Source organism: Cardiocondyla obscurior, linkage group LG11 (assembly GCF_019399895.1).
Source record: "Cardiocondyla obscurior isolate alpha-2009 linkage group LG11, Cobs3.1, whole genome shotgun sequence".
In the NCBI taxonomy this organism is placed as follows: domain Eukaryota; kingdom Metazoa; phylum Arthropoda; class Insecta; order Hymenoptera; family Formicidae; genus Cardiocondyla; species Cardiocondyla obscurior.
In genome coordinates, this window is record NC_091874.1 from 1,078,728 (window position 1) to 1,106,473 (window position 27,746).

A 27,746-nucleotide genomic window follows, 5' to 3' on the forward strand; every position below is an offset into this window, starting at 1 on the left:
TAGGTTCTCAATCTGCATATTTTATTTAGAACTCGCATGTATACATATGTCGACAATTTTGCAATTTACAAAAAGTAACTACTTACTATCGTATATGACTGTTGAAGTGATAGTATGTGCGCACTTTGCTAAACAGCATGAGAAACGAAATTTGTTATATTGTATATACGTATAAGCGCGACCTGCTTTCAAGTCGGGTTCTTTCTTAACTCTTTTTCTCTTTTCTTTATGACAAATTGTATTGGCAGTCAGTGCTTGATAGCAAATAATTACTTCCGCAAAACGGATTGTAGTCTTTATCTTTAAACAGATTACATCTTCTAAAACAATAGCTTACATATAAAACAAGTAGTATCACATGTAACTGTCGCTGAATCTTCCGTCGAAGTCGTACAGGTGTGTTTGTATTTTGATGAACAGGCGAAATTAATTTATTGCTACCAGACGCGGTACTGGATTTCTATTTTACGCAATCCAAAGTGTTTACGTGAGTCCAGAAAAGACAGGCATAAGAATTAGCAATAATCGCCGAAATTGATTTTCAATTCCTGAGAGATTCGTGGATACCTCACGTCGATGTCCGTTTGCAGATAGTGGATTTCGTTTGCGATTAGGCTAACTTAATAGTTATGTCTCACTTATTAAAAGACTTTTGAGCGAAGTTTGATTGTTTCCTGTCGGGTAAAAATTGGCGAAAAATTTGAATAGTAAAGTCGTTGTCAGTTGTGCGCGGCCGGTATTGCTTGCTACTGTCTAGATCACTAGGTTCTAATAATATATATACATATATATGTATGTATATATTTATATATATATATATGTATATTGTTTAAAGTGCTGTATTCATATCAAACGTACAAACGGCTTCGTAATCATTATTGTTTCTCGTCAATGTTTCCTAATTAATTAATTATAATTACGCAAAAAGCTCGTAAAATAGAGCTATCGAAATAGAAAATATTCTGCTTGGAAAAAAAGGTCATATTTAGAGGATATTGGTGAATGATTCATGAAAGATACTTGTATAAAAGTAGTGCGGCTGTTAATACAGTGGCTATAAATTTCCTACAAAAAGACAACATATACAAAATTCAGTTAACTTATGGTTATGTAGAAAATGATTACGCAAATGATTTATTTAAACATCTTTACAGAATGCAGCACTTCTGACACATTAACTACTATTTTTTTTTATCGCTAGTATTATTGTTTTTCGTTATTATTTTTTTTTCTCTATTCTCTATGGTCACCATCGTGAAGAGTGGAAGAGGAAAACATTTTTAATTTTGTACAATGGAGAACGTTCATTAAGAAAATGTGAGGTTCTTTCCAGCTCGCGTTGTTTCTCCACTCTTCGATTAAATTAATAGAAAAGCGAAAATGACATAGTACTTGCACTCCGCTGTCGAAACTTTAATTCTATTTCAGTCGCTGTTATTCCTTATCGTTGATATTTTTTTTTGTTTTTTTTTTGTTTCTTTTACCTTATTCTACAACATATTTATAATCTCGTCAACAATTTGAGCATTCGCATTTTCTCTCATTCATTGGCAGTACAGATTATTCTCTAAGGATTTATATCGCGTAAATTCGTAATATTTCGTTATTGGTTTTGTTTGTATGAGCAGTTACAAAATGAACGAGCGCTCTAAGCTTTCTAAGTTTTTGACTTCGATAATTAAAAACTTCATTGACAGTAATTTCGCAGTTCTCGTTCTCTCTTTTCTTCCACCTTTGTCGTGCTCTCAATAGCGGAGTTTACAAAACAAGTCATATGCCACTCGCCTTTCGATGAAACTTGGTGTTTCAGTTTGTTAATTATCAGTCTATGATATAATTGGATATTTGACTGGGTAGATTCAGTCATTTTAATAAGGCAGGTACACGTGTTACTGTATGATAAAGATTTCCCTGCATGAGAATTTTTTCTCGTCATACGTATATTAGTGGTTTCCAGTATGCTCATGCAGGCGTACAGTACAATACCGACATGTGTAACTTCGTGAAATAGTATATTAGCTAACGATTTACATGGAATATTGTACGCGGATTCTTTTAGCGCTTCGATCAAATCCTCGAGTGCCATATCATTTCGGACCAATAGAAGTACAAAATTGCAAATCTTTGGCATTCAGTAACATGTACCATACATCTAACGACGGAGATCTTGAGTATGTAAAGATGTATAATTATCATAGATGAACGAATGCGTTATTAAAGTCTTCGTATATCTTAGCGCTTCTCTATAAAATGCAAAATGATATGCAACTATGTTAATAAAAGTTAACGTGGAAAGACTAGGGAGGGAATACTGCTGATAGAGTTGATATAATAATTCAGCTGGCTTTTCATACGCAAGATCTCGAGGCAATTGCTAATGTGTAACGACAGGGCAGAGACTTATTCCATTGGATCCCCTACATTCTCGAAGATTGTTGAGTGCGGGTTGCTGGTGGCGGGCCATAAGAAACCACCTACACTGCCAGGTGGCAAGTAAGACGCACCTCCACTAAGACCAACCTAATGTTTCATATTGTCATCAGTTATTTAATGTCTGGCATGAATTCATCTTGTTCAAATTTTTCTATTTATATGCATATACTTGGAGAAAATATGTGCCAAGCAAAATTATATGAAAGCATTGTGGGATATAGACACTTCAATTTATAACATTTAATATTTTATAGTAAAATATAATTATATACGTATAAATATTTTATTAAAATTGATGTAAAAATAGAAAGATATAAAAATTTGAATTATTATCTTAGCAAAATATAGCATTATAAAAATATTGATCTCTTTAGATAAAAATTGAATTACTTATACACTTATGTACAATAATATGATTCCTCCACACATTAGAGCTTTCTTGTTTGAAGTGTGTATAAGATTATTAACCAGATGATAATTTCATCAAGGATGGTTCATGCAAGGCAAATTAGAATAAAAGATAACTGCTAAATTAAAGAAAAATAATCATTTATTTGCATTTAACATAAATAATTGTGCTAATAAATCGCAGGTACTAAACATTATAGGTACTAAATAACATTATGTACATTAACTCACTATTGTAAATGTAGAAACCATTTACAATAATGCCGAGACACTTCGAATTAAAAAAAAATCTTATCTTCTAAATTCAGTGAACTATGTACAAGGTTTTTTTTTACTTCTTATGGTGTCATTTTCTACAGTGTCGATTAATTTACTTTCTCTAAATAGAGAGTGTCAAAATCACAGTCCAATTGTAAAAAGCGCTCCAACAGTTATACATGTCGGTTCGATCGCACGTTTCTCCGATCTATCTATTTTTACTTCAGTAACTTTTTTTTATGAATTTACCTGCTGGCTCCATATCAGCGACCTCTCCGCCAACTGGCAATCCGCTGCCAAGCGGGACGGTAAACTCTTCCACCTTTCTTCGTCTCGTTTTCTATCTCTGTCGAAGTCTCTGTCTACGTGTCCTTGAGAAAGAGGCGGCAAAATCTGTGTACGTTGTGCCAGCTTGTAGCTGTCTTGCCTCGGTACGTGATCGGTACGTCTACTGGTGCCGCCGGCCGTGGAAACTGGAATCGGGGTCGGGCTACCGCCGCCCCTGTGCCGATGATACAAGTTACGCTTTTGCTGCAACATACGTTGTTGCACTAGAAGCTGCAGCTGCGTGCCCGAGTCGCCGCGTATCTTAAATTGCTGTTGATTATCGGGCGGTGTGGACGGTGGTCTAAGATGGACTAGATCCAGGTGGCCTCGTGCTTTACCCGAATCTGAAAAATTAACTTATTGCGTTATCGTAAATGTCGATCTGTAAGCGTTATCGAGCGAGCAAACAAGCAGGCGCAACGTACCTTGAATACTTCTTTGTTTGGATGGCCTATCGCTGACGCCTTGTTGACAGAATAGTAATCTAGGTCCACCATCGGACGCTCTTCGTCCCTGAGAGACTCGGGATATTCGACCTGTGATAGGGGATGGACTCTTGGGCGGTGGCGGCGTGCAAGATGGTAAGCTGCTCGTAAAACAATTCGTCCCTGTATAATCTGGCGGGCAGCCAGAATCGAAGCTAGACTCGAAAAGTTCCGACGATGAGCTACCGCTGCCGCCGGCCATGAACAAAGTCGTACGACTGGGTGGATCAATAGGATCCATAAGCGGGTTATCAAAATGGTGCTGATAATCACTTAATCTTCGATTGACTATTTGACTGTCAATTCGTTGACTGATATCGTGATCTAGGCCTAGTCTATGCTCTTCGAGTTTGATCTGCGCCTCGCGCAATTCGTCTCCGCTCGGTCCTTCTTCTAAATCGCCTTCCGCACTGCAACAACCTTCATCGGTTGAAGAACTCGTTGAGCTAAATCTCTTTCCTCCTCTGCTGCCGTCTTCTCTTGTTCTGTAACAAGATTTTTATCTCGTTATTATTTCAAATAAATACTTATTTTACCAGCGTAATTTTTGCAATGGTTGCGAGTAGATTCAAGAAGTAGCAATCAAGTATTCTCATCATTTCATCTTTTAGCATTAGTTCTTGAATTGTAGAAAATGTCGTTACAGAAGAGTTACACCATTAATTAATGTTGTGTCCTACTCAAATACGATTTTCTTCCATTAATATTGCTGTTTATTATTAGAAGCATAAAATAATGTAATGAGAAAAACAGGAAATTATTAATAACAGAAAAATTGAAAAAATAATAATGTGCTATTTACTCAAAATAAACAAAACTGAAATTTTAATTTAAAAAAATCAGGATTTAGGGTAAAAGATAAGAAAATGAAATGAGGAGTTACCAAAAATAAAGTGACAGCAATGTGCTTCCAATCCGACCTGTTCTGACAAAATCTTCAATACGTGCGTCACCCATCAATAAAGATCAACGTCCCACTAAGCTATCGCTGTAAATAAAAATTGATTAAATTAAGGCATTGCTTGTGCGACAATTACTCCGACTGGTAGGATTGGAAGTGACTAAAGTGAAATTGGTATTTAAAATCAAGTTCTTAAAAGACGATATAATAATATTTAATAACGTATGTCTACCTTGATTTAAATTTATCTTCTTTTGTTCTTGCGACTGAGGAGGACCAGCATGCATTATTAATGGTGCTACTGACGCGATGTTGCTTCAATCTTTCCAGCAGTAAGAAATAAATAGCAGCGTGGTGGTCATAACTGCTATTTCGTAAAGACTGTTAAAAGATAATATTTAAATTTATACAGTGCAATAGAAAATATATTAAAATAATATATTATTAACTACAGCGTAAAAATTTCTTATTTTTTCTAATTCGCTTAGCAATGCTATTGTTTATTTCTCAAACTGCATAGATGAATCTTATATATTCTTCATATAAAAAAATATTGTCTCACCTCTCTAGTGCGACTAATGTCTATTCCTAAACTGTGCATGAGTCGAAGTATTTGTTCATTTGGTTCCTGAATGGATGGCGATGGCCGCGTTACGATCACTGAACAAATGCTATCTGCTGTTCCCGCCATCCAACGGTGCCTTTTGATTTGTGGAATGGTGTATCGTTTGGAAGGCTCCAGCACTAACATTTTACGTATTAGGCTTTCGCAATCTGTGAACATAAATTTTGATGTATACACGATGCAATGTATTTAATATACGGAGTACATATTTATCTTATAGGCAATGTAATCACCTGTACTCATAAAATATGGAATCCTAAATCTGCCACTCAACACACGATCTCTTAATGATTGAAGAGTAGATCCATCGAAGGGTAGTGCACCGCACACTAACACGTATAATACGACGCCTAGGCTCTATAAATTCGAGAATATGTATTTTGAATGTGTGGTCAATTGATCCTCGTTTTACCGTCTTGACTTTATTTCAATTTTACTTACCCACACGTCGATTTCCGGCCCGGCATAGTGTTTCCCGCGAAAGACCTCGGGGGCAGCGTAGGGCGGACTACCGCACCACGTGCTTAATCGCTCTCCCGGGGCGAACCTGTTACTGAAACCGAAGTCGGCGATTTTCACGTTCATCTGGGCATCAAGAAGTAAGTTCTCCGCTTTCAGGTCACGATGCGCCACACCAGTTACATGACAGTACTCGACCGCGGAGAGGATCTGAGCGAAAGTCGCACGTGCTCTAGGCTCTCCCATTCTTCCGTATCGTGCGATGTAGTCGAATATCTCGCCCTTGCTCGCGTACTCACACACCTAAAATAATAATGGCTTATATACCAAGAAAAAAAAAAAAAAAGAAAGAGAAGAGTGCCGTAGAAATTTTCGTCATCCTCACCATGTAAATCATATTTTTCGTCTCCATAACTTGATATAATTTGACGATATGCGGGTGCTCCAGCTGCTTCATAATCTCGACCTCTCTGTAAACCTTCTCGAGATTAGTAGGATCCAACTGGGTCTTGTCAATTATCTTGATGGCCACCTGGGGAAAAGTACGTTAGATTTTTTTTTTCTTTCTCATGTCTTTTAATAAGAAACGTACCTCCGTTTTCGTGATTCGGTGTCGTGCCAGTTTCACGACGGCAAAATTTCCTTTGCCAATCGTGCCTTCGATGTCGTAAAATCCAACGCGGATTTGCTTTTTACCCTGTGTAGATCCAGTATCCATGTTTGCGTCAGTTTCTTCTTCAATTGCACGCTCTTACAATCCTTCCTCCTCTTCGCTGATCTGTAACAATCGAAGCAGGGCAGCTTTAAAAAAGAGAGCAGCATTTTCTCCCCGATTTGCTTTTTCTTGTTTCATAAAAGGCGCAAAATCTCAACAGGTACATCGTTCGGTAGTTATCTTTGAAGTCGATCGATCGAAGGCAAAAATCTTTTACCGCTTCTTTCGTTGCAGATAAAAATTAGCGAGGTGCCGTAAAGTGACAATAACGATAAAGTTGTCTAAAAATACGACGTTCGTATCGTTCGAGTGAAGAGTAAACACTAAACGTAATCTTTTACACATGAAAAAAAATTTTTTTTTAATAAGCTCTAGCTAATCGTATCGCCGTTCGTGCTTTTAATAACCGGTCGCCGTTCGCTCGAAAACGTCGATTTTCGTTACACGGCCCTTTGCGACCTTCCGCTCCGTCGAGCCCTCCGTTTTTTTTTACGCGCTCGTGTTTGCGCGAGCGATTACACGCAAGCGCGAGGAAAAATCGCAAAGGCCCACATCGAAAAGTCGGGTTTAACGGGACGTCGTTTCTTTTTTTCTTTTTCTTTTTTTTTTTTATGGCCCGCGTTTAATCGCGTCGCGGTTCTTTGACGCAAACATCAATATCTCCTCTCGCCTCCTCGAGGTATCTGCGGCCGATATCGGCCGCGACCGTCTAACTCACGATAATTATTTATCGCGTGTTCGCCGTTGACGCGAGCTCGCAAGGTCGATCCGACGTCGAAGGTAGCGACGGCGACGTGGTATCCCGGAAGAAAGGACGTCACGGACGCGGAAATGTCAGAGAAACAGCGCGAAAGAAGGCAAGTGGAAAGCAGACCTCGAGACGAGAGGACGCGTGCGTCGAGGACTCACCGCGAGTAGTAGTCCTCGGAGTACAAAGTCCCGCCCGCAACAAGTATAAGAGAAATCCTCGACTGACGTCACGGATCGACAACCGACCTCCTACCTATCGAAAGAGGGAGAGACGGAAAGAGAGAGACGAAAGACCGACGAGATCGATCGCCGTCGATACTATCCTCTCGGCAGGGTGAAGCCCGCGCGCGGTCGGACGAGGTCGCCGACGTCAGGACGCGAAATCCCGCTCGGCGAGGGACGACCGACCGTCGACGCGGACCACCCCGACGGGCGTCGCGCGCAACCCTTCCCACGGCCCTTCACCTACCTTGGACTCGGGCGATTACCGGTCGGCCGCCCCGAGGATCCCCCGGAGAACGCGCGGGGCGAGACGTGTGGAATTGACGACGACGACGACGACGACGGGTAGCCCGCGACGCTCCAAGGGTGCCATCGAGTCGACGAGTCCGCGGCCGAGTGCGCGTTCCCAAAAAACGGGTAGCCTGGACCTGAGGGGGGTAGGAGGAGGGATGTGTCCCCGGGTGTTCGCCACCCGCGGCGCGGACGGAGCGTAGCCAGAAGCGAAGCGGCGCGATACCTACGCGAGAGTCAGAGCGTAGAAGCTCCGCTCAGCGCGGCGGTTCGATACCGACTGACCGGCGGCCATGTTCCCACCCCCCCTCGCGCGTCGCGGCCTGCTCTCTCGGCGGCTGACGGCGGTGTCGGCGCCCTCGCCGCCCCCTCGTGCGCCCCCCGCCGCCCCGACCATTCTTAGCGGAGCATCCCTCTTCTTCGCTCTCCTCTTCCTCTTGATTTCTCTTCTCTCTTCTTCCCTCCGCCGCCTCCGTTCCCACCCACTGCTCACCCGCTTGGCTCCCACGTAACCTACGTCGGTGCGCCCGACGCCCACCGCCCGGCGATTACTACCGCGCTCCGCGCTCGCGCCCGTTATCTTCGACGATTGACGTCACGCGCGTATACGTGCCCCGGTGTCTGTCTCATCGTTAATTGTCTCGCGATGCGATTGTAACGACGAGGTAGCGACGCCGCGCGTCGGCACGTGACAGACCGTCTATGCGCGCCGCGAGACCGTCGCGTCGGCTCGCCCTCGGACGCGGCGATCAGCCACCGCATGCGGAACGGCGAAGGGCGTATGTCGCCCTCGCTCTTGCCGCCGGTCCACTCGGGCCACTTTGTGCAAAGTAGATTGCATAACACGGCCGGGTCGACGTCGAGAGATCGGACGTCGCGGCGTTTATTTACCTCGCGAATCGTGCTGGATTATCCCGCGATTGGAACGATTCTGGTCTCTGTTTCTATTTGCTTGTATCTCGTAATTTAATACAACAATTTTAAAGCTCTTTTTTTTTTAATCAATACGCTAGATGTTAAGAAAAAAAAAATAAAATAGGAACGCTGTTTACCCCTTCGTCGCGGAGGCATGCTAATCTTCGTTCTCAGGTCCGCCGTTTTGCTCTTCTCTCGTTTATCTCGCCTCTTAAGTCGCATAAGCGACGATTACTGTTGCCACTCGGCGGCTATCGATAGTAAAAGCTCGCGGTGGCAGTCGTTAAAACGCGAAAGTCGGAGAAACTTTTCGCCGCGCTTTCTACGTAATTTGTACATCGATACTAATTAACGAGCTGCAAGTACAATTTACATCTACGAGCCCGCGATTTTCTAAAGTTCTACCGCAGTTTGCGGTTGCATACTCGATTGGTGAAAATTAATTTATTGTAAGCTGACTGTAAGTCAATCAGAAAGATCGGAATATAAGTTATTTTATTCATGGAATGAATAAGCACGCGCAATTTACAATGGTCTTCTGAAGTCCCCCTGCGATTCGCGATTGCACTCACTCGGCGAAGATAAACTGACAAAAGATCGACGTCAGAGAAACGGTAGTTAAAATACAGAGTTTCGGCCTTCTATTTAACATATCGACAGCCACATCGTTTATATGCGAATAACGATACGCGAATCATGAAATTTCACGAGAAGTTTCCGGCACCGTGAGTTTCCTGAGACTGAAACATTCTTTCCACCCTTCGTTTCGCCGCGCAGCACTAGTACTTTTCAAACGTTTCAATCTGCATTCTCTTACCGCGAGGAAAAAAAAAATTTATAAGACACGTTTTTATACAAAAAGCTTATCGCGAAACTGAATGGCCATTCGTGAATGAGTTACACGCGATAATCATTCGCTAACGCAACGGGCAATCTTCCGAAATCTTTCTCGGAGTCCCTCGATTAGATTACGGTCGCGTCTATCTGGCGCAAAAATTTCAGACGACAAACAGCGGCACGAAACGATCGACTCCGGATCGACCGAGGAGCGCAACGAAAATAAAACCGAAGGTACTGGGTCGTTCTCTGCACGTTATAGCCGCGTAGTCATACGCTCGCGGATTGATAGTATAATAAATTCATATTGACGACGCGCGGAGAATAATAGCGATTTACTCGCCGGCGGGGACCGGTCGTTTTTTTTTTCTTTTCATTCGCCTCCGCCGAATGTAGAGCACCGGGTATTTCGGGAAAATCGGTGATTCGATCGGCATCGCGACCCTTTGGTGTCCGGCGCGGTTCTCGTGCGCGAGATGCAAGTTGCAGCAAAATGCGAGCGTCGCTCGGCGGACCGAGACGGCCCGTTACAGATTGCGTCGCCCACGGCCCGATTTTTCCCTTTCATAACTGCGATTTCACCGCGACGACGCAACGTCTCGCGTAAAAACGGTATGCACGACGAGCAGCGCGCGAATCCGCAGGTGAAGTTTCCTCCTGACCTTCGGCGAGGAGCGGATTGATCAGATTCATTCGTATTCCACTGGAGATCAATATTCATGAGCGCGGTTGGAGGCGCGATTACGGCACTTTAACTTCTTTCATTTGCATTACACTTATGAATATGGAATTACAAGCGATTATTTACGTTTCTCGCGTGTATGCTCAATTCGTCGGAGGTGGACGATATATATAATATGTAAAAAAAAAAAAAAAAAAAACGAAAATTGAAACTAATTAGGCGAAATGTGAAGGCCGAGCGAATCGCTGGGCGTTCAATTGGCAATGGAGGGATCTATATATCGTTAACTCTCCTTTTTCTCGTCGATATCTGCGTCGTTGCTTCGTGGAAGATCGGTAACTCGTGACGGCTAAACGACTCTCTCTGTTTGGACTAATTGACGTCAACGGACTTTGCCGATGAGCGCGCGTGCACTCCGCGCTTCCACGACTAGCAACCGTGAAAATGACTCGTAATTCCGCATTGAGTCCGCACGATAATAAAGCCGACGTGATACGTTCTTTCCTAGGAAACGCGAGGAGGGCCGCGTTATGCTTTTTCAACGATAACAATTAACGCGTCCGGAACAAAGGATCGTTCTCTCCGCGCGTCACTAACGCGACTCATTTTCCTGCGCTGAGTAGATGCGACCGTGAATTAGTCAGACTCATGTCTGACCCAGAAAATCGATCGCTTCAACGCGTACTTTCATTATTCTCATTTATCGAGAGCTCATAAAGTGTCATTAAAACGGTTAGAAATATCAATTATTAAATTATTAAAACATCCATATGTTGCTTCAATTAGTAAAAAAAAAAAAAAAATGAAACAATTACTTAATTACTAAGGTACTTTTTCTTTGTGTGCTATGTTTAATAACGAAGCAGACGGAATTCCCTTCCTACAAGACTGTCCTAAATAACTCGAAATCCGTGAGGATCTCGAAAGCGCTTGCACCAACGAAAGTTACCCGGATACTTTTGGGTTAGCAGGCTTAGCTCGGGAGCCTTTCCGTGGCATTTACGGCGTGCTTTCGTGATACGCGGTATTAAGCAAGAGCACGTTTCACGTCTATCTTGTCGAATTCACAGGTGCTCTTCCTCCGTTACGAATCGAATGCAACGTCGATCGTGCGGAAGAGCCGTTCCGCCGTTTTAACGGCGAGTCGCTGAAATTGCAGGGAGCGCGGAGGCGTAACTGTTGGCGATCGCAGACTGCCTGCGAAATCGGATGGAATTGCACACGTGTACAATGCGGTCGGTTCATGTATTCCACGTGTAATTATGTCCCCGATTGTCAAAAAGGATACAATCGCGAGACCAAGCGATAGATAAAAATTGCTGCTTTTATTAATATATTAATATATTAATTCGCCATCTAATCACGATTTTCTATCCTTAATATTACGCTTGAAATTAAAATTTTTAACCGCAGATATTTATTCTAAACCTAAAAGTGCTTTGTTTCTGGTATCTAGACGCTCCGAATTATAAAGCAGGCTGATCGATTGTCGAGTAAATAATTCGCGCAGTTATAATTGCGGCTCATTAAGCGGCTATCTTAAACCGAGCGAGCTCTATGTAAGCTCTATTTTATTCGATCGCTTAATAATTAATGAAATAACTGCTTATTAAAACATAGATGTGCGTCGTGAGCTCAGACCTCTTTTTCCACCGATCGGTTAGTTCAGCGAATGGAACGGTTAGATTGAGGATAATTGATGACGACCACGTCTGGTTTTAATCGGTGTCCCCACATAATTTCTTCGCTTTTTCTCTCTCTCTTTCTCTTTTTTTATTTATTATTTTTTTTTTTAGAAAATTGACGTCAATCGCGAGCGTTTTCGTCAGGGGACACTTTGTATTAATGCGTCATCGCACGTTGAAAGTCGCTCCGTGGATCTCCCATATTTTTACTTTCTCGTAAACGACGGCCGCGTAGATGTTTTTGCGGACACGCAATAAAACGCTATTTCGAGACGCGGGCTCCCTCAGGTGAAGTTCGCCGAGATCGGCGTTGTTCCAAAGTTCTCCCTAGCTGGGAATCGCGGTTCGCGCTCCAGTTTGCCACGCTCGCCTTCCGCTTCGCGAAACAAATCCGTATTTCGAACTACGGCTCTTTTTTTCCCCTCCCCCCTTTCTCTCCTCCCCAGTTCGGAATTTCGAAAATTCTATTTGCTTGCAAATGCGTCGCATAATTCTCGCGAATCCACGCGGAGCGCCGGCTCGCCTCTTTTGGTGGGCGATAGTAAGCTGCCGCTTTCCATGTACCTTTCTAAAGCTAGGCTTCTCTATGCGCGGAATTTCTATCGACCGCGATATATTGCTTTAAATTTCTCTTTATACAGGTTGTTGTTTGGGACACCCTGTATAAATACTCGTGTGCCAGCGTCGCGATTTCTCCTGAAGCTAATAATATCGCCAGCGAACTATACTCGCGAGTTATTGAAATGCATCGAGTGCATCATACGCCCTCGCTCTCCAATATTTTATTTCGTAATAACGTGATTTTCCCACGTGGAAAAAAAAATAGCTTTACGACCGGGATTACTGCTTTGACGTAATAGAATTTATTCATGAAAGTTGGCTTTTATTTAAAACTGAATATATTTCACGTGTCATCGTGCGACTTGGCCAGAAAAAAATTTCTAGTGTCATAACTAAAAATCATTATTAACATTTGTATTTGTTAGAATATCGGCAGGTTGAGTCAAAAGTTATTAATTTTTTTGTCGGTTGTTTGGATTAATATTAGACGTAAAAAAAGGAATATCGTAATCTTCGTTAATTGGTTATCTACCTCATTTAATTTTTCACACTCAGGCAACTTTGGTCGTGGCTACGATTTTTTTTTTTCCCCCGCACGAGAATAGAGCGGCGAGTTAATGTTTCCGCGTCACTTGCTCCTCGTCAGCATCTTCCTAACGTAAAGGAATGAGGAAGGATATCACCTCTCGCTTCTCGGAAAATAATGTTCTTTTTCTCGACGTGCATCCTTGATGTGACGGGATTCTCAGAATTCCGCGAATGTGTGCAGAAGGATTCCGAGAATATTAATTGCGTCTGCTCATTACGTGTGCAAGATCATTCTACAAGCACTCTCCCTTGCCGTAGGTCGCGGTCGAGAGGGATCTGCATCTCGAGTGCATATCTCTTAGCCCTTCGCAGTCGAACGGAATCGATATCGAGGCAAGGTCGAGGAAGAAAAAGCTCGTTACTGTCGTCACGATCAAATCCGGCGAATGTTCGTACGCGAAAGACTTGAAATCTCGCTTCGATTTGTTCTCTCGTCTCTCTCACTCCTACGTTTTTCTCTCTTTCCCTGACAGATCCTGCACCACCTACGCATCTCCGTTTGTCGTAGGTCGGATTCGGCTTGATTTCGCGCTCGCACGCGAGCTACTTCGGTGAATCAATAGGGCGACGGTGTTGCGGCGTACTCCGTCGATTTTTAACGCTTCGCGGAGTTCCTCGCGGAAGCAACGTGGAAGCCGGATAGCGAAGGAAGGAAAAAGTAAGATTTGGCCGACTTTTATGTCTGTTTGCTCGGAGATTCCTACCGTCGAACGTTCGGAGAGTATCGACATGGAAAAGTCGACATGCGACATGCTTGCACGCACCTATCAGTCGACTTCTTATTCATATTTTCAATTATATGCCCGTGTCAATATTCAATCAAGAAGCTATAAGCTTTCGAAAACGTTTCGGGAGAAAGGGGAAATTGAAGAACGAAATATTCGCTCTCGTAATTAGAACGATAGCACTTTCTCGTTAATGTTGCGATAGTGACGGTGGCGAGGAGTTTGAAAAATGTTCCGCCGCGCGAGAGAAAAAGAGAAAGGAAATTGGATGAAAAGCCAGCGGTAGAACGGAGGGACACCGATGAATTTCAATAGGATCTCTTCGGTAAGTTCGTCGGCTGCTCGCACGGTTCAATTACATTCGCTCCGGGTAAAGTCCGGGAAAGGAAGGCACCGCACTCGAGAGCGCGTGCTCGACGCCCGTATACACGTTCGCCTCTCGTCATTGATTATGCAATGGAGAACTGCGGCGGTTATCCGGTTCTTTTTCATCGCGTTGTCTGGTAATGAGATGATTCGACAAGCCACCTTTGTTCGCCACGCGGAATTCGACTTCTACTCTGAAAAAACCCACCGCGAAACAGCGACGAAACAGGCCAAGACCGAGGCTCGCAGATGCTTTCGAGCCGCGAGAAATATTTCGCGCGGCCGTGTGTCGAACGCAGTTAGCGGCAAATAACGGCAATTAACACAATAGGACGAGAGCGGTGGTGGAGTAAGGGCCACGACACGCGAAAATACTTAACTAGTAAAACTGCGGACTTAAGCGACCAACTGCAATCGCAAATCTATAATAAGCGGCCGCTTTGAGACGCAAGCAGCGCTAAAAATTCCTTATGGTTGGAACTTTAAGTTTTGCTGTTTTCGTGCTCAGTTCTAGCAAAAATGGAATCAAAAGCGGGAGAAAGAGAGAGAGAGAAAGTGAGAAAGACCCAAGACTTTTTTCCTCACGGCTCCATTTGACGTCACGACGCGGTAAAATAGTGAGCGCAGGAAGTAGCTCTGGCAATCGTAAAACTGCGACGCGACGATAATGTAAACCGTTGTTGCAAGTCAATATTTACACGGTAAGATATTAATTACTGGTACTGGAAGCGAGACCTCGCGCGCCTTCACCGCGTGACTTCCAGATTCGCTGACGCGGAAACTTTGCGGACGTATTTTCTCTCCTTTTTGCCGGCGCGCGGAAATTTTTCGACCAAAGCCAGAGTCGCTCGCTCTTTCCCGCGTGACCCGAAGGCGAATGCTGTTATGTCAGTAGTGACGCACACATAAAATACGACCTTATCTTCGGTATTAATGGCTGATATTGAACTTAAGATTGCGCGACGGCCGCTATTTTCGTTTCGGCGCGTGCGGCTTGCGTTGTCTTACGCAAACACGACGCGTTGCATTTATGCCGTACTAGGAACGGGTATCTACTTCTCGATTGTCCGAAAGTTACACGCTGAGGTGGCTTCTTTGAGATAGATCGAATTTCCGACCGAATTTCACGCGTGGAATAATAACGAGGAAAATTAACACGATCCTCGGCGAGAAACGGCGCTCTAAAGTACGAATAAAAAGTCGGAATCCTACCCACACGTATGTCGCCGTTTTACATATGAGAGATATAACATTTTTTTCGGACGATTTCGCGTGCCGATTGCGAACTGCACGAACGAGATCTCGCGCGAATGCATTCGGTAACTCGGCGGCATTTTGTAATTCAGCCCGCGGTATCTCCCCTTTTGCCATTCGCGACAAGCGTCATTGGGCGCCTCGCATCGACGTGTCTCTTCTGCGTAAATGCGCTCGGAGTGCGTCACGGTGAAAACTACCGAAGTACCTGGAGCACGGATAGCATACACCGAAAAGCTATTGACAGAAAAGCAGATAGAAATCGCGGAAGCGTCGCGTGACGTCTGCGTGACGAGCGCGTGAAGTTTCCAGCATAAATTGCTTTCCAGCGTCAAACCGTCGACGATCATTCAAAGAAGTTCTCCAACAAAAAATTAAAAAAAAAAAAATTAAATTAAAAAAAAAAAAGGAAAAGAATCAGTCAACATTTGAGATAATATATAATAATAAGCGGTACATACATTTAGCAGTACGTGAATGACCAATGCGCGACTTGCGCGACGATAAGAATTCTTAACGAGAAATTGCTGACGAGCGAGCGGACTTTTATAAATTTTTTAAAAGCGAAAAGACATCTCTTGATATAACGATATCTGCTGTTGGAGAGATAAACGCGAGAGCATGTGGATAGATATGTCTTTTACGCAGGCAGCTAGAAATATCTAGCCGCCGCTTTCGCAAATTTATTGCGGAACAAAGACAACGACCGCCGCATTCTCGACTCATTCTTATCGGCAAACGCGTGTAATTTACATGTAGGTCGCGTTACTCGTGCTGTGAGAAATTACAGAAATAGAAACGCACGTTCGTGAACAAAAGTGAGCAGAGGACGAGGACTCTTTAATTTCGATCGACGCCGCATTTCTTTGAAATTCTATTTTTTTTTTTTTTTTAATTAGACACGCGGTCTCCTGCGACAAAAGAAAAAAATTAATTAAAACGACACGAGCCGCGGGGGAGACAACCGGGGCGCGAGTTAATTAACGCGTAACTGCACTCGTCAGAAACGATCGGGGCTACGTTTAATCTGTAATCCGATTTACTATTGCACGTTCGCCGGCAGTAAACAACTTATTATTACATAATAATCGCAGCCGTGAGTGTGCTCGCTTTCTACCCGCCGCACGTTCTCGCGAGGGCAATTTCGACCGAATGCATTGCACGCCGAGGTCGCGAGCCATTATATTTTTAATTTGCCAGCCTCGCACTCTTCAACCTTTGGCTCACCGGTGCATGACGGACTCCGTGGTTTAACATACGTTTCTTATACTCTTTATTTTTTGCCGCCTTCGCCTCTATTTTTACGTCGATGCGTACCTTGATTTACGCACAGTTACTTATTTTTACACTGGATTTTTTTTTTCTCTCCGTTGAGTCGCCAAGAACATCCGTTTTAATAATCGTACGTCATTTTATTGGGAAATTTCAGGTTTTTTTTTCTTTTTTTTCTTTTTCTTTTTTTTTTTTTTATTTTCATAACTGTTTCAGACGTGAAGCAGACACGGAAAAAAAGGCGAATCGATAAAAGTGCCGATGTATTAAAGTGTATTAATACAAAGGCGCGAAATAATCAGCGATAATTATAGAGATAAGAATAAAAGGGACGGAAAGTTTATAATTAGTTTTGCAATTAGTCCTTCCGCTGAATGAAAAGAATTTATCGTTTCTACCCGTTTATTTATATCAGAGCTTGCATTTATCTTCTTTGAATTAAATCCTTCGATTTGCATTTCAACCTGCAGGAAAATGCCATTCAAATGATACGGTATTATATATGGTCGTCTGTTTTATTGCCGAAATAGCTGACCCTCCCCCCCTCCCCCTGCCCTTTCTCTCTCATCGGCTTTTCAATTCGCGCGTTACGTCACACTTTTAATCATACGATTTTAGAGCTATCTCGTCCGCAAAATAACAAACGAAACTCACATTTGCGGGCTATTTCCGCCACGGGGCAGCCGCATGGTGACCGTCGGCCTTAATGTCGCGGTAATTTCGTGAATCATCACTTTGGGTGACGCGGGAACACCGACGTGTCGACGGCATTATCGCATCGCAAACACCCGGACGATTTTCGCCGCACGTTACCGCTGCGGCACCAACATCTTCTCCGTACGCTGAACAAATAAGAGTGGCGTAAAACGGCCGGTTGCGGAAAAATCCCTGACGCGGGCAATCCGCATTTTTTTTTTTTTTTCGGAAACGCGCGTCGGAAGCTGAGCGCGGTTCTCCAAACTTTCTGTCACGCGAAACAGCAACCGGCGGACGTATCGAGTGAATCGGAATTAAAAGCGCAATAACGCAGTCGCGAGTAACGATTTTCATTAAGCGAAACTATGTCGGATTAATTGACGCGGCATTGACCCCGCAGTCCCCGTTCTTTTTCTCTTCTTTCACCGCGGCGGACTCGTAATTTCCTGTTTACGGCAGAGGCACATCCTTACGTCTCCAAGGTCCGTAACGAGAAGCGTGATTAGCATTCGCGAACACGCATTCGTGCATCCGTGATGCGTCTGCGTTCTCGAACAAATTAAAAAACGCTCAAATCGAAAGGGGAGGAATTAAAAAAAAAAAAAAATTGAAATCCCAGCTGGAAACTCCGCTTCCTTTGAAGCGCCCGTGATTTCACGCTTATTCGGATTTTCCGGGAGAAGAAACATTACAGCGTGCACGAGTCTCCGCATAATCGCGCGGAAAGGATGGATTTTTATTTCGATGATGTCGCGCGACGTAGGGTCGTACTTCGCGCGAACCCTTCACGTATTGTTTAACAGAACCGCGGATTCTCGACGAGAAACGACGGCTGTCCCTGTTAGAAGCTGTGGCCCGACGTACACGGCACTAGCGAGCTTTTCTACGGTCCTGCTTGACGTCATCGAATGACGTCAATCCCGGGACCCCACCAGGCTCCGCGGCCTCCTCTTTTGAAGCGCGCTTTATCGCGCCGACGTAAGAAGCATCGTTTGCCGCCGCCGTCACCTCGGCCCTCGAAAATTCCTGCGACACCCAATACCGTCGAGCGAGAGGTAAAAGGTGAAAACGCGACGGACAGAGAGAGATGCTCCTCCCTCGCGAAATGCCGCCGCGAAAATCGCGCGCGTCCTCCGGCGAGATTCACGACTTCTGGTTCGTTTTATCTAAATTTATCGCGACTTCGAAATTAAATCAGTCGACGTGGCCGGCTAGATGCTAGATAAAACTGATCATGCGAATCGGCGAGACACAATTGCGTCAATTCACGCCGAGATACAATGAGCGGCTGGTTAATCTCTCTCGTCGCGCGCGTTGAGAGCCTACACTTTTCACGCCTCTGTATCACTGCCTGGCTATCGAAATGCAGCCGACGTAAAAGGAAAAAAAAAACCTTCGTAATGTAAAAACGTGATGTTGACGGGGTAAAAATAATAGGCGACACCGGAGAGGCGAAGCGATCGCGTGCTTTAATTGATGAGGTACATCAAGCGCACCGTGTTGTACTAAGTAATTAACATCTCGCTCTAATGGCGAAATCCGCGGTCGAAGCCACCTCTCTCTGGGCGAGTCGACGCTGCAGCCCCGCGGAAAAGGATGTGAAAATAAAACGCGTAAAAAATTCATTAAAAAACATTATAGAAATGGAAATCAACGCGATGCCCCACGCGTCATTACTGTCATTAAAATAGATCTGAATTCAAGCTGAAACAGCTTATAGTTTTATTAAATTGCAAACACTTGCCAGGCAACAAGAATGCTAGACGCCGCAGCCGAAAGTTGTTTATTTTCGTATTTGTTGGAATATTGAGTGTAAAGTACGTGGCGACTCGAATTATAATTACAAATTCTGTCCCCGCGGCTTAGATTAAGTGCAAAAAAAAAACAAAAAAAAAAACATATATATGCGTCATTACAAGTGTTTGCCAATTATTTATGCACTTGAGTTATTTTTTCACGAACAGACGATTTTTTCGCCGGGGCTGCGAGATTCATTCTTTTTTGGCATGAGACTCCGGGATCGTTACTCACCGGCGGATCAATCAGAGCTTCGTTAACAATGTAAAATCCAGCGTGAGACGCGGATGCTCGTGTTCGTATACAACGATCCTCGACGATGTGATTTTAATTTGCTGGCTCGCGTCAAGCTTAATCGCGTTACATCGGCGACGATTCCGGGTGGCGATTATGTAAATCCGTGGCGAACTGTTGGCTTTAACCAGCCCGGCGACTTGTCATTAACATGCCATTAATCGAGTGCTCATTACGCGATCGTAATGAATTGTTAATAATATTATAATGCATCGCGGAATAACAATGTTACCTGTTGATTTTTAGATGCACGTAGAAACGAGATCTTGCCTCGTTCGCGCAGATTAATGCATTTTAAAATAACTTTTTTCAAGTCTAATTTTTTTCTTTTTTTTTCTTAATGTTAATTCTCAACAATAAATCATCTCTCCGCGAGGTATTATCGAGACACGACTTTTAATCCTTGCTAATCGCGTCAGGCGATCTTTAAGAAGGGTCACCTGATCATTCATAAGCCTTTTTTTGTTCTGCGTACAAAAAGTCCACCTACGTGAAAAGTGTGTGCTCGTCGCGGAAAATCTCTCTACAAGAGAAAAAGAGTGTTATACTTTTTGTACCATTCCTTCTTTTTTTTTTTTTTTTACGCTTCTCGGAATTGTTACAGCGCGCCTCTCCTCAGCGAATTATTACACGTTAGTTATCTGATGAAAGTATTGGAGGTTTTTTATTTCTTCATACTATATCGATCTGTTAAGCACGCACGTGATGCTAATCGTTATGTCAGCGGGAAAGGAAAACCGTGCCACGTGATACGCGGCGGCGGCAAAGAATATTTGTTAAAAGGCGTTAATAATAGACGCGCATACTTCTCGGAGTGTTCGAAGGAAATTGTTCTCATAATTTATACGTCGATCATGTGAACACGCATGCCTTTTTAATCCGTGCCGGCGCAACGAATTTAGCCTCATACATTTTTCACGAAATCAGAGCTGTTGCTGCTGACGTTATGTAATTTAAAAAGAAAGAGGAAAAAAAATCACGCAATAATGCATGCGTAATGAGCACACGCAAATCGATATTTTTTTCTTCCCGACGATCGTTAACATATTATACCGCTTAATAATGATTGCTAGGTAGCACAATTTATATTTAGCAAACATTTTTAACTCTTTTCTAGACAGTATTATTTATTTATACGAGACTGTACGTTTATTAAAATATGAAATTCAAAAAAAAAAAAAGGAAAAAAAGGAAAAAAAAAAAGAAAAAGAAAAAAATATGTGGGACATCAAGTGACTATTTTCTTCTTCGTTAACAGCAGATTAATCTCGCTGATTATCTAGCGTACATATTTAGATAGTGTCAAATGTAATTAATAGTCTCGAAACTAGAACATATAAATAACTATTTACGCAAGTGCAAGATACGTACGACAGGGCCGTAGCCAGGAGTTAATGTTGGAAAATGGAGATCTTACGCGATTAATATAACGTAATGCGTTTAAATTCGATGATTAATTAACGAGGAATCGACAGCTTTTCAATTCCTCAACAGTTTCAAATTCTCACAATCAGGGAAAGTATAGAATTCAAACGTACTTACAAGCTCGACTCGGACCTAAACTGGGAATAAAGTTTCGTAGTACGACGGCATTTCACTCGGGCTCTTCGAATTTTCCATAATTCGACAGCCATCGGTGGCCCATTTTTGTTAAGAAACAGATCAACTTCAATTTGCCCGGAAAGTCCATACATAGCGGGACAGTTCGCGGTAACTGGGGTATATATTCCTGCACTTACACGTAACTTTACCTATTTGTTCCATTCCTTATTTACGCGCCGACAATGCAGCGCGGCATTACAAATCCACGGGGAAACGGAATGCATCTTTGTAACTTTCGTTTTTTCGCCCCTTTATTCTCGCGGAGATACGCGGAGAAGCGCAGTCGTCTCTGAAAAGGATCCACGGGTCCACGAGAAATGTCAATTACCCGTAGCATCAGGGATGCAGCTTCTACCCTTCTCTCTTTTCCTCCACATCCATCAAACGTTTAGCTTAACGATTTTCACGTCCACGTGGAGCATTACTCGCGCGAGGTAATATTACATTACTCTAACGGAAATTCTAGCTCGGTGTACCGAGGTATGGGAGATTCGTAAACGCGCTGAGCTCTCGTCTCGCGAATTCTAAATGCACGTCGAAAGCCGAGAATATTAGATACGCTCGATACGGTATAACGGGTCGTACGTATCACGCTGCAATGTGTGCTCATGTGTGTGTGTGTGTGTGTACGACATTACGGCGATATCACGTGAGGGGCGCCTTCGTGAACAGATGCGATCTCGAGAACCTCCGACATGCACGACGTTCGATCCGTTCGCACTCGCGAGCCCCATGTTAAGGGGATTGTACGTACGAGAGTCGGGGGTGACTGCAAAGCGAAACCTTTTTGTTCTTTTCCGGCGCGCTGTGCGCAAAGGTTTCTCGACCGAGCTTCGCCTCGAACGTAACGCCGTAATGCAATTAGAAATTTGCATACCAAACAAAATCCCTTGCAATTTCTTTGGTTATTAAAGCAGCAATTACAGGCTGATAATATTTTCGTGCAATTAATTATGATTCTTCATTCTTCGATAACAAGATAATTAAGAAAAAAAAAAAAAAAAGAAAAAGGCCGTTGACATTAAAATTATGTCGTCCCAATTAAATTAATCGAAATGGTAATTAAACGAAATTGTTACACGTGCGTCCAAAATTCTCATTAATGTTGCAAATAATTGATGACTTCGGCACGACGGATTACCTCAAGCGCTAATGATACAGCATGATTTCAGCGGAATGCTCTGCATTTATATACACTCCTACTTAACGTTCTCAAGGCTGCGTTTACGCAGGTGATGGCAAAAAAAAAAAAAAAAGAAGTCGGAATAGATCCAACGCACACGTTTTCTTATACAAAGAGCAGATCGTGACGCGATGCGAGTGTATTTTTAATCTGTTCGCACGTAAGACACGCGTGTGCAGTATGCCGCAGTTGCACAAGCAAATCGTCATCTGCATGCTAGAGTGACGTTTTTGCATCTCTAACGTCTCCCCCGTGGAGTAGTGCCAGTCGAAATGAGACAAAGCGAAGAATAATGACGACCCGAGGAGCGGTCGCTTCCATCTAGGAATAGACTAAAATGTGAAAGGCGAAACGGCCTTGCTGACGCGGAAAAGGGTCCCGGGCATGGAAATAATTGCCTCCCGTTATAATAAATCTCCTCCCCCTCCATAATACTTTACAATCAGGAACTATAATAAATGTCACTGTAATTGTCCCAAATTATTCTCGTTTAAATTTACAAATATTTTTGAGATTTCAATAAATTAGAATTATTTGAAGTGACGCGCGACACAATAAATTCTCATTTATCGCAGCAAGTGATTCACCGATTCTTAGTGCATGCTCGTGCATAATTCCGCTTACGCGAATCTTAGAGTTCCGGTGATTGAGACTCGAGTTATCTATGCAAATACCTTGAAAGCGCTGACGGGGTTGATTTCTTATGCATTATATGATTCATTATATCGCTCAGGCTCACGGCTTTTCTCCGTGTCTATGTAAATGAGGTAGGTCTACATGAGTAAGAGAAAAAAAAGAGAGAGAGAGAGAGAGAGAGGTGTACATTAATTGTATCGTAGAAGCAATTTTTCATAAATCGCAGAATCAACGTGCGTAGTTTCGCTAGCAGACGGTGGGGAGAATATAAATCTGCAGATATTTTCGACTCAGTTTTTTCTGTCGTCGCATCATGTTAAATGATATCGCGCGCCTCACTAAATCTCGGTTATTCACCGTTGCTGAATTACGACTTGCCTCTGTGATATTTTGATCACGCCGATTTTTTATAGAAAACACGTCAGAACGAAATTATTTGTACACATATCAATAAATCTTTCGTTCAGTGTTGTTCAACTTCAATATTCATTTTAAAATTGTTTTTGTATTTTATTATTTTATTTATTTTATTATATTTTTTTTTAGAAAACGTGCTTAGTCAAAATTAACATATCAGCGCGTAATAATATTCTTTAAAAATGTGTAATCGCAAGGTAAGTAGCAATTCATATTATCAAACCCTAAAAATTTTTTATTAAAAACAATCAAGGATAAAAATAATATCGAGTCTTTGGAGGCGGATTATGACGTTCTGGTCTGAGTCTCTCGCAAAAATTTTTAAAGTAAAAAAAAAAAAAAAGCAAATGAGATGCTCTTGTACTTTTCATTTTAAATCCACCCTCTTCCGAATCAAAATGAATTCGACGCGCGTGCAGTTTTTGAAAACCTCGCGAGTCATCCGTTGCATCTTAATTTTGTGTACGAGCTCGTCGTTAGTGCACACACGTATGTGTCACGATAATTCCTGCTGGAGGAGCTCTAACGATTTTCTCACACGATAGAAGCGCGTCGCGTTAGGCTGACCAGAGGGTGGCATTTCCAATTATGGACAACGCTTTCAATTACTTAAGCCCGTACAAAAGACTTCGCTCGTTCGCCACACTAGCTGGATCGACCGAGTCTCGTGAGGCAAAATTTACACGCATAATAAATTAGCAAAATCAATTCTAATTAATATATATATATATATTTTTTTTTTTTGTGCCAATTTATTACTCTGTTACTTTTTTTTTATTTGTATTTAAAAGATATACCCTGGCATACCGGAGAAAAATTCAAATACACCGTGGCATGCCGGAGAAAAGGAAAGATTAAATGCGCCGGCGTGCCAGAAAAAAAAAAAAGATGCTGATTGGATTTGTCTGTGACTGCTGCATGCTTATTGTTCCGCTAACTCAATCTTGTTTTAGCGGAACATTAAAGAAAGGAAGATGTAACAGAGCAACAATTTCTTTTTTGTTACCAACTTTTTAGCAGTGGAAAGATGTAGTAGTTAAAATTAATTCTGCTCGCATTGTTCCGCTAACTTATCAGACGTGAAATTTACGGCGACAGCGCTGCGAACGTACCATCTTCGCATTTAGAGAGGTACGTGGAATTTATTGTCGGCAATTAGTCGCGAGCCCCGAACGAATGCGAGCTCAACGAAATCACTTTTATTTAACATGTAGAAGAAATGCGACGATCCGGGCACCTGTGGTGACATCTCGCAGCTTTGGATCTGCGTTTTATAGTAAGATTGATAACAAATGTAACACGATATATTTTTGCCTGAGTTAATTTGACGTTAATGACGGACGTCATTAAATTAATTTATAACAATAAAAAAAAAAAAAACAAGATTATAAAACAACTGCGGATTATCATCGACGAGAGAAGAGCACGAATTTCCTGCTATCGGTACAACGATAACAGCAGACGGTAGACTTCGATTGTCTTAATTAAATAAAATGTGATTATGATAGAACACGAGTTTTTTTTTTTTTATTATTTATCCTAATCAATCATCCTTGCATCGTATCCTGATTTCAATTCAACATTTGATAACTCGTCGGCAGGGACGATCGATCAACTTTGCAACGAGCGGACCTTCCGTTATCACGTTTTTCGTTATCGTTTGTTATCAATCGAAAGTGATCTGTCCCACTGTGGATATCAAGCTCTTATTTTTCTCGACGGATAATTACACTTTTGCGAATACCGTGCGTCGTCGGCGCGACGAAGATCGATATTATCCAGGACTGCCTCGATAGCCGCGAGCCCTCGCTGAAACGTTATATTTAGATGGACCCTTCCCTTCGTCGAGTGGCAATGTGCAGCTCGCTCAATTGCCGCTGGAAACCGATATTAACGTAGTTAGCGATGCTCCTTCTCGTGGAGCATCTTTGGGGCAGAAAGCGGCTTTATACACAACGCGAAACATGAATCCAGGCTGACGGCGAAACTCTCGCGACCTCGTGCAGCATCCGGTTGCACGTTCCGTCGCGCGAAATCGATGATCCAAGCGGTTTTATTTCAGATGTCAAGAATTAAATCGATAAGTATAAAAAAGTATTTATTATTTTTTTAAGTCAAAGGACGCACTTCAACGGCAATAAAAAATTATTTAAACTATTTTTTTTTGGGTTAATCCGTTCGCCGCATATTAAATATTTTCATCATTATTTATAGCGGTTGTATTATTGAGAAAATGTTTTCCACGTGCAGGAGAAAATTTATTATCGAATAGGTATTTAAATAGTTTAATTCATTCGGCGATAGGACGTATGATTTTTGTGCATCAATTAAACGGTAGTATGGAGTCGAACAGCAGATTAGGCGTGCACGTGAAATTTTAATCTTTCGCTATCCTATGTTATTATTGTACCTTCTTCGCCCGCGGCGTTCCATTTGTTTTTCGCCGGCGTTTCCGCCCGTTTCGCCGCAAATCCCCGTGCAAATTATAATCGCTGACGAGTCGACAGCACTTCAATATCGCGTTTGCATTGCTGCTGAATGATAAATTAATTCCAGGCCTCTAAGCGCGCAAACTGATGCTCCCAATTACCAGATAGAAGTGTGTAACCACGCGCTTATTAATTGCGACATACGCGTGTAATATCATTTGCGAATCGTCGAAAGCCATAACTCGTAGTCGATGTTAAATATTGAAGGTGTACGTTTGCGTGATTTTGATGGCGATACGTGGCGCGGAAACGAATAGGAAACCGGCCGCAGGAATAATTTCATCTGTGAATCTGTAACACGGAATCCGTAAACTTTTTTTTTTTTTTTTTTTTTTTTTTGAAGTTGCCATTTGTTCCCTTCTAACGTTCTTGGCGCAATCACATGCGCGTTGCAATATTACACATTGTAGATATCAGCTCGCGATTATCACGTGTTTCTAATTCTAGGAAAAGATAAATTGAATATCGGGATATTTTTTTATTTAGCATCCAGTTGTTAAACGTTACCGTGTACCATCGAATATTACAATACCGGAAATTGTTTTATGCGCTCTCGAATACAGTCAGAGAAATGGGTAAAACGTACGTCTGTACCGTGGAAAAAAAATTCACAGCGATGTTATCAACGAATACGTCCGATATACAATATTGCATTAATTTATGTCACTGTTGGAAGAGATATATAACAATGAAATTACGATACATCGCTGCCTCTCGGAGCCGCGCATTTCTGCCTACTTTTTTACATTTTTCTTCTTCATGCGCGAAATATTTTTTGTGGAAAAAAAAAAGAAGAAAAAACAAAACCCGAGTGTCGCCATGTCGACAAAAATAGGTTTCCGGAGATATTTGTTTCCGCCTTGCTGTGCTATCGACTGTTCTATCACATCGCTTCGCTAAATCTTTCCGGTGCTTCTATTATTGCTCACACCTTGTTAAAAATAAATGTAAAGAAAAACGCACGCTAACCGAATCGTGTATTAATAATTCCTTGGGTTGCGCAAAAATAACAGCTCGCGCAAATATTAAATTAATTTTTTAGCTTTTTTTTTAAATCGAAATAAAAGTTTCCCTCTATCTACATTTCCCTCTTTGTGACGCAGCGGTCATTTTTTGTTTTCCAATGATGGTCCGGACACGTGTACGTACTTAAAAAAAAAAAAAAAAAAGAAAAAAAAAAAAAATAGATATACCAGAGTTTGCAGCGCGAATAAAACAAAAAAAATGGTTCAATAATTAAATGGAAACCAAGAGCGTAAAACCTCTCCAGGGATCCTCGAGCGAGCGCTCTGACATATAGCCAGTACTTTGGGTTGATTCTTTCTCTGCTCGATGAGAGTCCACTATGTCGATCACTCATTCTGTCAGTCTCGCACCAGGTCGTTCGATATTTCTATTATAAGTCTGGGTGCAAGAGAAGTCGCAAACGCCGCGATCAAAGAAGAAGAAGAAAAAAAAAAAAAGATAGGGATACAGATCGCGAATCGAGAGATGGGTTCATCCTAACGATAAGATAATATTGAGATTTCAAAAAATTTTATAACAATTTTATGATAAAATATATGACACCAAGTACGTTTAGTTCCATGCAGAATTTGATTAACTCTCTTCTGTCGTTTATTTATTACAACGCGACTTTACGTATGCGAATTAAAAAAACGATAAAGTGATTAATTTTATAATACAAAACGAAGTGATCTTTACCTGGTCTAGGGGTTGCTCCGCAGCTGCTGGTGCAGGATGCTCTTGGGCCTCCTCCTTCTCCAAGGTGTTTGAAACGTGAAGCTCATCTTGGATCGTTATCTGAAACAAAAAAAAAATTTAACTGGTTAGTTTTTTACTCTAAATGTATACATCATCAATCGCAAAGACC

At 42.3% G+C, this 27,746-nt stretch overlaps 1 protein-coding gene across 2 annotated transcripts; it reads right to left on the reverse strand.

Annotated features, from left to right (window-relative positions):
• Positions 1–27,746, reverse strand: LOC139106348 (MAP/microtubule affinity-regulating kinase 3). 2 transcript variants are annotated; one of them, XM_070663051.1, is made up of 10 exons: positions 27,578–27,746; positions 6,489–6,674; positions 6,282–6,428; positions 5,879–6,199; positions 5,671–5,794; positions 5,375–5,586; positions 5,045–5,193; positions 3,852–4,396; positions 3,349–3,770; positions 1–2,520 (listed from the first exon to the last, which is right to left on the reverse strand). In XM_070663051.1, the coding sequence occupies exons 2-10, from the start codon at positions 6,612–6,614 to the stop codon at positions 2,401–2,403; spliced, it is 2,166 nt and encodes a 721-aa protein (XP_070519152.1). In that variant the 5' UTR covers positions 6,615–6,674; positions 27,578–27,746; the 3' UTR covers positions 1–2,400. The 2 variants fall into 2 exon arrangements, with proteins under 2 accessions (XP_070519152.1, XP_070519153.1); XM_070663052.1 differs by lacking the exon at positions 27,578–27,746 and adding an exon at positions 7,831–8,150.

Bases quoted from the DNA above. Each gene is read 5' to 3' on its own strand.
- LOC139106348 (XM_070663051.1), bottom strand. From the start codon at position 6,614: ATGGATACTGGATCTACACAGGGTAAAAAGCAAATCCGCGTTGGATTT. The intron at 5,587-5,670 runs GTGATTACATTG...TTATGTTCACAG, and splicing joins TCCATATTTTATGAGTACAG to ATTGCGAAAGCCTAATACGT. The intron at 3,771-3,851 runs GTACGTTGCGCC...TTAATTTTTCAG, and splicing joins CAAACAAAGAAGTATTCAAG to ATTCGGGTAAAGCACGAGGC.